This window comes from Microcebus murinus, chromosome 26 (genome assembly GCF_040939455.1).
Source record: "Microcebus murinus isolate Inina chromosome 26, M.murinus_Inina_mat1.0, whole genome shotgun sequence".
In the NCBI taxonomy this organism is placed as follows: domain Eukaryota; kingdom Metazoa; phylum Chordata; class Mammalia; order Primates; family Cheirogaleidae; genus Microcebus; species Microcebus murinus.
The window spans coordinates 21,021,753-21,033,559 of record NC_134129.1 but is presented as its reverse complement, the minus strand read 5'-3'; the positions used below and the strand labels follow the sequence as shown (position 1 = coordinate 21,033,559).

The 11,807-nt window shown below is 56.8% G+C and overlaps 1 protein-coding gene across 1 annotated transcript in view; it reads right to left on the bottom strand.

The window, feature by feature from the left end:
- Positions 1-3,196: 3,196 nt before the first annotated feature.
- BEND4 (BEN domain containing 4) overlaps positions 3,197-11,807 on the bottom strand; it is a 31,641-nt gene continuing 23,030 nt past the window's right edge. The window contains exons 4-5 of the mRNA XM_075997852.1: positions 7,446-7,686; positions 3,197-3,448 (exon numbers count right to left, since the gene is read on the bottom strand). Coding sequence (XP_075853967.1) covers positions 3,228-3,448; positions 7,446-7,686 — 462 coding nt within the window. The 3' untranslated portion in view covers positions 3,197-3,227. The remainder of the gene's footprint in view (positions 3,449-7,445; positions 7,687-11,807) is intronic.

The following is an 11,807-nucleotide window of genomic DNA, read 5'->3' as shown; positions in this document are numbered from 1 at the left end:
AGTGTCAACTTTAGTGGCCAGAGCTCGTAGCTCGGGGGGCAATTTTCGGGAAAAGGAGGCGCACGCCCCCGGGGGGGCGGTGTGAAATATTTCCATCAGTGACGGAGGGAAGTGAGTTCCAAACAGATTCTGAAAATCAGCTCAGCACAGAAAGACCTTCAGATTTCAAGAGAAACCACGGACAAAAGCCCATGGCATAGCCATCGGGATGGGCCCGAGGCTGTGCGTGTCTACAAGGCCGGAACATCTGGTCCGTGCAGAGGAAGGCCGGCAACTCACGCCTCTCGTTTGGGCTTCAGTGCTCCGAACAGCTCACTGATCGAGATTCTCGCGGTTCAGCCCATCGCTCTGGCGTTGTGTCGACAAAGCCTGATTTAAGGCCGTGGAGATTCTGGGTCTATCTGTGAACCCACAAAACTGTGCGTTTGGAAATGGTTTTGGGTCTTTGGATGTTTCTTGACTGACATGAACTATTAACTGTTTTTGTGAACTCCAGAGATCCAATAGTGAGTGCCTTCTTGATCAATGCGGTAGAATTTTTTTTTTTTTGCCATAAACATAACCGTTCCAATTAATCACTCTCTGTTACGGTGGCCTAACTGTTCTGAGGCTGTTAACGTGGGGGCAGGCAGCACGTGACGCGCCGGCTACCGTCTCTCCCGCGTCTCTGCTGAGAACTGCGAATTCAAGCCTTCGGGGAACAGAACGACAGCGTATCTGAGTTGAGAGAAATCTTGTCCCTTAGCGTAGCTCCATGGCTGCACCATCCTCTCACGGGCAGGACTGCTAGCCCAGCCTTCCTTGGGGATCGCCTCTGCCCAGGAAGCAGAGCGTGCAGGTTCCGGACAGATCAGGAGCTCACCCATTTCTGTTTTTCACCCCCCGCCCCGCGCCCCCCTCCTCACCGTCTGGCTGAGCAAATCATTTAAGATCAAATGTAGTCTTCTCTTTTTTATAACACGCTGTTCCAAAAGTCTGTTTACAGGCGCCATTTAAAAAACTTCCCAAACAACACGAAAATGGATTTCTATTTGGGAGCCGTGGCAGCCGGGACTGTGCGTACAGTGTGACGAGAGGGACAGGCTCCGGACTCCCTGCAGTGACAGTGCCGGGACATTCGGTGACAGTACCAGCATTCGGTGACAGTCCCAGGACATTCGGTGACAGTACCAGCATTCGGTGACAGTCCCGGGACATTCGGTGACAGTACCAGCATTCGGTGACAGTCCCAGCATTCGGTGACAGTCCCAGGACATTCAGTGACAGTCCCAGGACATTCGGTGACAGTTGCAGGACATTCGGTGACAGTCCCAGCATTCGGTGACAGTCCCAGGACATTCGGTGACAGTCCCGGGACATTCGGTGACAGTCCCGGGACATTCGGTGACAGTCCCGGGACATTCGGTGACAGTCCCAGCATTCGGTGACAGTCCTGGGACATTCGGTGACAGTACCAGCATTCGGTGACAGTCCCAGGACATTCGGTGACAGTACCAGCATTCGGTGACAGTCCCAGGACATTCGGTGACAGTACCAGCATTCGGTGACAGTCCCAGGACATTCGGTGACAGTCCCAGGACATTCGGTGACAGTACCAGCATTCAGCCACAGTCCCAGGTCATTCGGTGACAGTATCAGCATTCGACAATAGTCCCAGGACATTCGGTGACAGTACCGGGACATTCGGTGACAGTCCCAGGACATTCGGCGACAGTCCCAGGACATTCGGTGACAGTCCCAGCATTCGGTGACAGTACCAGCATTTAGCCACAGTCCCAGGTCATTCGGTGACAGTACCAGCATTCAGTGACAGTCCCAGGACATCCGGTGACAGTGCCAGGACATTTGGCGACAATACCAGGACATCCGGCGACAGTCCCAGGACATCCGGTGACAGTCCCAGGACATTTGGCGACAGTCCCAGGACATTCGGTGACAGTCCCAGGACATCCGGTGACAGCCCCAGGACATTTGGCGACAATACCAGGACATCCGGCGACAGTCCCAGGACATTCGGCGACAGTCCCAGGACATCCGGTGACAGTCCCAGGACATCCGGTGACAGTCCCAGGACATCCGGTGACAGTCCCAGGACATTTGGTGACAGCCCCAGGACATTTGGTGACAGCCCCAGGACATCCGGTGACAGTCCCAGGACATTTGGTGACAGCCCCAGGACATTTGGTGACAGTCCCAGGACATCCGGTGACAGTCCCAGGACATCCGGCGACAGTCCCAGGACATCCGGCGACAGTCCCAGGACATCCGGCGACAGTCCCAGGACATCCGGCGACAGTCCCAGGACATCCGGCGACAGTCCCAGGACATCCGGTGACAGTCCCAGGACATCCGGTGACAGTCCCAGGACATTTGGCGACAGTCCCAGGACATTCGGTGACAGTCCCAGGACATCCGGTGACAGTCCCAGGACATTTGGCGACAGTCCCAGGACATTCGGTGACAGCCCCAGGACATTCGGTGACAGCCCCAGGACATTTGGCGACAATACCAGGACATCCGGCCACAGTCCCAGGACATTGGGTGACAGTACCAGCATTCAGTGACAGTCCCAGGACATCTGGCGACAGTGCCAGGACATTCGGTGACAGTCCCAGGACATTCAGTGACAGTCTCAGGACATTCGGTGACAGTCCCAGGACATTCGGCCACAGTCCCAGGACATTCGGTGACAGTCTCAGGACATTCGGTGACAGTACCAGGACATTCGGTGACAGTACCAGCATTCAGTGACAGTCCCAGGACATCTGGCGACAGTGCCAGGACATTCGGTGACAGTGCCAGGACATTCGGCCACAGTCCCAGGACATTGGGTGACAGTACCAGCATTCAGTGACAGTCCCAGGACATCTGACGACAGTCCCAGGACATTCAGTGACAGTCTCAGGACATTCGGTGACAGTCCCAGTACATTCGGTGACAGTACCAGCATTCGGTGACAGTCCCAGGACATTCAGTGACAGTACCAGCATTTTGTGACAGTCCCAGGACATTCGGCGACAGTCCCAGGACATTCGGTGACAGTCCCCGGACATTCGGCGACAGTCCCAGGACAGGTGACAGTCCCAGGACATCCGGTGACAGTCCCAGGACAGGCGACAGTCCCCGGACATTCGGTGACAGTGCCAGGACATCCGGCGACAGTCCTAGGACATCCGGCGACAGTCCTAGGAGGACATCGCAGCCGGGGTTCCCGAGGAGACCGGTGGCTACAGGGAAGCGGTCTCGTCCTGGGGACCCTTACCGAAGGCCTCCTCCTGCGGGGACGGGTGGTCGGCCCCTTCGTAGAACGCGCCTCCGTTGTGCAGGAAGGTGCCCACGGCGCGGCCCTGCCGGGCGTGGCCCACGGCGTCGCTGAACACCTTGTTTATCTGCTCCTCCGAGGGCATCCACCAGTCGGGGTTGGAGGTGCAGTGCATCCTGATGAACTCTGCGGGGACACACAGACAACGGCGGGGGGAGAGAGACAGAACAGCAGCTGGATTTTGCAGGACACGGCCGCTCGAAACGCTCTAGCTTTGACGGAAGCCCTCCCGGAAACGCCGCGTGTACGGGAGACCCGGCGCGATGCCACGACCATGCCATGGTGCCACCCAGCTTTCTCCGCACGGACTTCCCTCTCACGGGCGAAAGCAAAAAAAAAAAAAAAAATCACGCGGGAGAAAGAAATCTCCCCCGGGGACGTTCGATGGTGTCGGAGGGACAGGTGCGTTCGATTCGCCGTGAGACGCGGAACGCCCTGTGGCCGGTGGAAGTCGGGGAGTGGACCTCAAGACCCCGGTCACCTGTCTCTCAGGAGCATGGCCCGTGCCCTGAGCATGGCATCGCTCCCCCGGCTGCTGACTCAGACATCGGGGGGCAACGAACTAACGGGGTCTCCGGGGGGCGTGAGAGACTTGGTGCACTCCAGAAAAGCTATCCAGATTCCTAACGAAATGTTGCACGATACGCTATGCTTATTTCTTCTGTCGTTTCTATGCATGGTGGCGTTGGCATGTATTTCTTTTTAAATGAGATCTCTAAATATTTGACTGTACCAAAAAAAAGCAATGAGCAGGCCTGGAGAAAGGGAATAGTTCCGGCTGCCTCTGGCACGGCCGATCGCCATTTCTTGCCTGTGTGTTCTGCCCCCTGCCCCAGGACCGGACACGGCTGTGGCCCCAGGGAGACCCGGGCTCTGCGTGGGCAGCCAGGGCTGCGCCAGGCATCAGCGTGGCTGACAGTGGCCGCTGAGCCCCCCACTGTTCCCAGAGCAGTGACCCCGGCTCTTTTTTTTTTTTTTTTTTTTTGAGACAGAGTCTCACTCTGTCGCCCAGGCTAGAGTGAGTGCCGTGGCGTCAGCATAGCTCACAGCAACCTCCAACTCCTGGGCTCAAGCGATCCTCCTGCCTCAGCCTCCCCAGTAGCTGGGACTACAGGCATGCGCCACCACGCCCGGCTAATTTTTGCTATATATATTTTTTAGTTGGCCAATTTATTTCTTTCTATTTTTAGTAGGGACGGGGGTCTCGCTCTTGCTCAGGCTGGTCTCGAACTCCTGACCTTGAGAGATCTGCCCGCCTCGGCCTCCCAGAGTGCTAGGATGACAGGCGTGAGCCGCCCCGCCCGGCCCGACCCTGTTTCTTTGGGATGTATTTTAATCCCTCAGTTCCACTGACTTGCTGTTAAAATGTAGAGGGTCGGGTAAAGGTTTCTAGAGAATAATGCAGTGGCGAGACCCCTTAGTGTGGGTCCTTTGTAGCCCTAAGGGCAACTTCCCTGAGCACACAGTCCCTGCTCAACACTCCCCGGTCTCTGTCCCTGCAGGGAGTAAAGATGAATGTGGCTCAGACAGACCCTGGGGACACGGAGTTCTCGGGCTGGCCGGCAGAGGGTGCTCCGGAGCACCCGTGCCCAGCGAGCACTGGCACTTTTGTTCCCGGTGGTTTCCTCCAGCCGGGGCCACTTGGGGCGCTCGGTCGTGGGGAGGAACAAGGCACACGTGTGCGCCTCCCCCCGCCCTGCAGGGTCAGACCCTGGGGTGCACGGGCGGCAGGGGGGGGTCTCAGCTGCTGACAGATCCCTCACGCGATCTCAGGTGTGTGCCATGCAGAATGCGTGCGGGCGCCCCAGGAGGGAGCACGGAATCACAGCCTCCTTCCCAGTAACCAAGGCCTCTTCCTCTTCCGGGAGTCTGTTCTTTGTTAACTGCGATTTCCTCACCAGGGAGAGCTCTGATCCCTGGCCTGGGCGGATCAGCACGAAGTCTCTCCAACCCATAACCCTGCTGTCGCACTGCAGAGACGAGTGTCGGGGCCCTGGGCGTCACACGTGCACCCCGTGTTTCTGGTGGCCCTGTAGCCTTCCTGCTCGTCTACATCTGTGTGTGTGTGTGCACTCTTCTGTGTGTGTGTGCACGTGCACTCCTCTGTGTGTGTGTGCACGTGCACTCCTCTGTGTGTGTGCACGTGCAATCCTCTGTGTGTGTGTGCACTCCTCTGTGTGTGTGCACGTGCACTCCTCTGTGTGTGTGTGCATGCATTCCTCTGTGTGTGTGTGTGCATGCACTCCTCTGTGTGTGTGTGCATGCACTCCTCTGTGTGTGTGTGTGCATGCACTCCTCTGTGTGTGTGTGCATGCACTCCTCTGTGTGTGTGTGCATGCACTCCTCTGTGTGTGTGTGTGCATGCACTCCTCTGTGTGTGTGTGCATGCACTCCTCTGTGTGTGTGTGTGCATGCACTCCTCTGTGTGTGTGTGCACGTGCACTCCTCTGTGTGTGTGTGCATGCACTCCTCTGTGTGTGTGCTCATGCACTCCTGTGTGTGTGTGTGTACACATGCACTCCTCTGTGTGTGTGCTCATGCACTCCTGTGTGTGTGTGTGTGTGTGCATGCATTCCTCTGTGTGTGTGTGTGCATGCACTCCTTTGTGTGTGTGTGTGCATGCACTCCTCTGTGTGTGTGTGTGCACTCCTCTGTGTGTGTGTGCATGCACTCCTCTGTGTGTGTGTGCACGTGCACTCCTTTGTGTGTGTGTGTGTGCACTCCTCTGTGTGTGTGTGCACTCCTCTGTGTGTGTGTGTGCACTCCTCTGTGTGTGTGTGTGCACGTGCACTCCTGTGTGTGTGTGTGCACTCCTCTGTGTGTGTGTGTGCACGTGCACTCCTGTGTGTGTGTGTGCACTCCTCTGTGTGTGTGTGTACACTCCTCTGTGTGTGTGTGCATGCACTCCTCTGTGTGTGTGTGTGTACACGTGCACTCCTCTGTGTGTGTGTGTGTGTGCACTCCTCTGTGTGTGTGTGTGTGTGTGTGTGTGTGTGCGTGCATGCATCTTCCGAGTCAACTGTGTCCCTCTGGATATCCCTCCCCGCCCTCTGGCTGCCTCTCCCGGTTCAGACCAGCTGCACAGTCACCCACTGCTCTTGATGCTGATTCGACGACATTATCTAAGCAGTGTGTGTATATATATATATATTTGAGACAGAGTCTCACTCTGTCACCTGGGCTAGACTGCCATGGTGTTAGCCTAGCTCACAGCAACCTCAAATTCCTGGGCTCAAGCGATCCTCCTGCCTCAGCCTCCCGAGTAGCTGGCACTACAGGCATGCGCCACCATGCCCAGCTAATTTTTTCTCTATATATTTGTAGTTGGCCAATTCATTTCTTTCTATTTTTTTAGCAGAGACGGGGGGGGGTGTCTCACTCTTGCTCAGGCTGGTCTCAAACTCCCGACCTGGAGCGATCCTCCCGCCTCGGCCTCCCAGAGTGCTAGGATGACAGGTGCGAGCCACCGGCACCCGGCCTAAGCACAATTTTTCTTTTTTTTTTATTTCGGCATATTATGGGGGTACAGATTTTAAGGTTTCAATAAATGCCCATTTTCCCCCCCTCCCCCCAAGCACTATTTTTAATGCAAAGACTTTTTTGTTGTCTTCCTTGCTAACCGAATAGAAAAAAGTCCTACTGGGCAAGGCATGTTCTAGGCACTAAGGGAAACGAAGCCTAAACGAATGTAAGGAGTTGGGCCGGGGATTCCCGAGCAGGTGCGCGGGTGGGAAGCAGGCCCGAGGCACCCTTTTAGGACTTGAAAAGGAAAGTCCACGTCCTCCCTTCCTCTGTGCGTCCCCCCCCCCCTCACTGCCACCCCCGTGCTCCGGCCCGGCTCGGGGGGACGGAGCCAAGGGAAGCTGGATTCGAAGCATGAGACATGAGGTGCTACGCGATGCTTATGTGTCGCCGGGGGACAGGGCAAGGAGGCTACAGCCAACGGAGGCTCTTTTTAAAAAAAAGAGCTTCTGGACACCGGGTGGATGGGCCGCTTGGAGCCCGACGGCTGCTAGTGGGAAGAAACCACATCGCGGGAGGGCCGAGCCCCGGCGCGGGGGCCGCGGCCAATGCGGTGAAATGAGAGCAGGGATGGCACACGCTGGGCGGAAGGGTGCAGTACCTCGGAGGCATGTTACTTTAACTGGATCCAGAGGGCGTCTTTCCGGACCCGGCTCTCCTGACTGCACTGACCTTTTCCTTTTCCCGAGGCCGCATGAGTACTTAAGCTCGTCGGTGGTGAAGACAAATCGGATGAGGTACCGCAGCAGCCGCCTGCCGTCCTTCTTGGAGGAGTTCACGGCCTCGTCCCACTGTTTGCTCGTGATGTACACGGGGTAGTTGCTCAGCAGCTGCTTGCTCCCCTGGGGAAAGCAAGACATGCCCTCGTTACGTGCGGCCGAGGCCGCCTGGAAGCCCGAGCGGTCTCCGTCTCAAATGCCAAGTGGCCTTGATGACGGCAGTGGACCCACCCGGCCTGCAGGAGCCCGGGCAGGGCTCACGCTCAGAACCGGCAGTTTTTGGGAGGCCGAGGCGGGAGGATCGTTTGGGGTCAGGAGTTCGAGACCAGCCTGAGCAAGAGCGAGACCCCCGTCTCTACTATAAATAGAAAGAAATTAATTGGCCAACTAAAATATATATAGAAAAAATTAGCCGGGCGTGGTGGCGCATGCCTGTAGTCCCAGCTACTGGGGAGGCTGAGGCAGGAGGATCGCTTGAGCCCAGGAGTTTGAGGTTGCTGTGAGCTAGGCTGACGCCACGGCACTCACTCTAGCCCGGGCAACAAAGCGAGACTCTGTCTCAAAAAAAAAAAAAAAGAACGAGCACTTTTTAAAAAAATTTTTTTTGTTTTGAGACAGAGTCTCACTCTGTTGCCCAGGTTAGAGTGCTGTGGCGTCAGCCTCGCTCACAGCAACCTCCAACTCCTGGGCTCAAGTGATCCTCCTGCCTCAGCCTCCCGAGTGGCTGGGACTACAGGCATGCACCACCATGCCCGGCTAATTTTTTCTCTATATATTTTTAGTTGGCCAATTAATTTCTTTCTATTTTTTAGTAGAGACGGGGGGGGGGGGGTCTGGCTCTTGCTCAGGCTGGTTTCAAACTCCTGACCTTGTGCGATCCTCCCGCCTCAGCCTCCCAGAGTGCTAGGATGACGGGCGTGAGCCACCGAGCCCGGCCGGGCAGTTTTCAAACTAACATTTGCATTTTCTGTGACAAGAGCCAATGAGGTATCATGAACACCTTTGAGAGAGGAGCTATTTATAAAACTTGCATTTTAACAGGTAGGTTGCAATGTGTCAAGAGCCAATGACAGGGAGCGCTATTTAAATCCGACCTGCAGCTTGCCTCTGCAATCTATTAAGGTACGAAAAGATGACTTTGAAGAGTGTGATCAAACAGGTCTCTTCCTTCTTTAGTTTTACTTTTAAGTACTTTTTTTTTTTTTTTTTTTTTTTTGAGACAGAGTCTCACTTTGTTGCCCAGGCTAGAGTGAGTGCCGTGGCGTCAGCCTAGCTCACAGCAACCTCAGACTCCTGGGCTCAAGCGATCCTCCTGCCTCAGCCTCCCGAGTAGCTGGGACTACAGGCGTGCGCCACCATGCCCGGGTCATTTTTTCTATATCTATTAGCGGGCCAATTAATGTCTTTCTATTTATAGTAGAGACGGGGTCTCGCTCTTGCTCAGGCTGGTTTCGAACTCCTGACCTTGAGCAATCCACCCGCCTCGGCCTCCCAGAGTGCCAGGATGACAGGCGTGAGCCACCGCGCCCGGCCACTTTTAAGTCCTTTAGAAGAGATGCCGGGGCTCTGTGTTAATGAGGTATTACTCGCGTCTCATGCGCCTGACCCTTGATAGTCATTGCTTGACGATGGAAACCACTGAAAAGCAAATTGTCAAAAGGGGGAATCGTGAGAAATGAAAAAAAAACAAAACAAAAAACAAAAAAAAACAAAACATTAATAATCCTGTGAAACAGGTTTCCTCAAATCATAGCTTCTGCAAATGGCACTGCGTCAACTCAACATTTTTCTTAACTTTTCACCTTCCTAATTTACACCTGCTGTGAAATTCCCACCCTAAACGGCTGCGGCGGGGCTAATTACGGGAATCTCTGTGACATTCATAAGCCACATTTGACCCTCGGCGCCCACGCGACCTTACTTTAGTTCTGGTGATTGGTGAAGTTCTGCAGTCCGGAGCAAAGTAAGGAACCCGGGATCCCGGTTTTAACGAACTCCTTCCCCAGTGATTAAGGTGCACGCAACAAAGACGGGAAAACTCATCCCGTTTTCCAACTCTGCGAATTTGCTGCAGGTTATATAAACTGGGCAGCATCTGGGGCTGACGGGGTCCTGTCTCAGCGCTCTGTTTAGTTAATCACCGGGAAGGGCAAACGGCGTAGGGGCCAACAGGAAACCCCCACTGGTCTGGCCGGGACAACTTGTCCCTGGAAGTGGCTCGTCACCACGACGACAGTCGTCCTTTCTGGAAGGGGCAACAGCGCGCTCTGGTTCCCTTCTGTACTGTACGGGGGACGGGGGGGCAGTTGAGGCACGCGGTTCCTGCTTTGAGTGCAGAGTCAAGCTGGGTTTGCACTGAGTGGGGGTTCCCTGCCTTACTAGATGGGGCCGGCCGCCCCAAGTTGCTAGACCCAAGCAAGTCCCCCCATTCTGTAAGACGCGAAGCACTCAGCTGTCAGGGCGGGGGCAAGAGAAGGGAGCAAGAGAAGCCGTCCCTGGGCTCCGTGCTCCGGGCAGGACCCTGTGGGCGAGCAGCACGATCAGACGGTGGGCAGGGGACCAGGGGTCGCCAGGCTGCCGCTGCTGCAGGGGTGGGGTAAGGGGGGAGCGTGGAGGGGCCGGCCCGGCAGGGCTGGGAGCCAGGGCCCAGGGCGGGCCAGGCGGTGGGAGACAGGCAGGCAGGAGGACTCCTGGGTGGAACAGCGGGTCCCCCCCAAAGGGGAGGAGCAGCAGCCCAGGCTGCTGGGAGCAGGGAGGAGCAGCGGGGAGCAGGGAGGAGCAGCGGGGAGCAGGGAGGAGCAGCGGGGAGCAGGGAAGAGCAGCGGGGAGCAGGGAGGAGCAGCAGGGAGCAGGTCCCACGGCTGCCAGAGCCCTGGCGCGGGGCGGGGGCTGGGGGACCTCTCAGGGCTCCGACGGGCCGACCCTCGGCCTCAGGACACCCGGCGGGGCCTGGGCTGCCGGCTTTGTGCTCCTAGAACCTCCTATCTGTCTGCAGGGCCTGTGTGGAAGAGCCTCAGTTCGTGACAACTGTCACCGTCTCTCCGGCGCCAGCCCACGGCAGGCACCCCGCACTCTGCACACCCACCTCCCCTGTCCCCACGGGCAGCGCCGTCCCCAGCCGGGGCTCTGGGTCCGGCCCCGGAGCAGGTGACGATGTCACTAAAGAGCCCAGCTTGCTGGGTAGTGGCGGGCCCACCTGTCTCCTGCCAGGAGGGGAAGCTCAGGAGGGCGGGGGCCGTCCTGCATCCCATGCACCCAGCGCCCCAGGGCCAGGCGGGCTCGGGGCCAGCCAGCGCCCCGTGCAAGGCCACACCCGCCACCGCGGAGGCCCTGGGACACCTGAAGAGCTTCTGGTAGGTGTCGCTTGGCAACACCACGGAACGTTCCAGAAGACCACGGATGTGAGGCATTACGGAGGGGACGTCCGGCATCCTTAATGTGAAACCATCCTCTTCGCGATGGTCCCTGCAAGTCCACCCTTGTCTGTCAGAGCAAAGAGACTTCTAGCTGGTGTTTTTTAAATTTGAGACAGAGTCTCGCCTTGTTGCCCAGGCTAGAGTGAGTGCCGTGGCGTCAGCCTCGTTCACAGCAACCTCAAACTCCTGGGCTCAAGCGATCCTCCTGCCTCAGCCTCCCGAGTAGCTGGGACTACAGGCATGCGCAAACATGCCCGGCTAATATATATATATATATATATATATATATATATATATACACACATATATATTAGTTGGCCAATTAATTTCTATTTATAGTAGAGTCGGGGTCTCTCACTCTTGCTCATGCTCGTTTCGAACTCCTGACCTCGAGCGATCCTCCCGCCTCGGCCTCCCAGAGTGCGAGGATGACAGGCATGAGCCACCCCGAGCCCAGCCCTGTCTAGCTGGTTTTGAAGCTGTTTGTTAAAGGCTATAGGGTGTGAGCTCACCGGGTGGACCAGGATTGCGGCCCTGTCTCACCAAAGAGCTTAAGTCACTCCCCACCGGCCGGCAGCTCACGGGGGAAGAGCTGGGGAGCCCTGTCCCTGGGCTCAGAGCTCACCCCGCACACACGGGACAGCGTGCTTGGGCCCTGACCTCGGCGCAGGTCGGGGAGGGACGGGGCGGGGGCACTCGCGGGCAGGGGGCTGGCGGTTCAAGAAGGAAGTTTCCTCAAAGCCCTTGAAAAAGTCCACTGAGGGCAGCGGCTCGGCATGAAATGTGGGTCTCGTAAAACGCGGGGAGACCGTCATCAAGCAAAAGGAA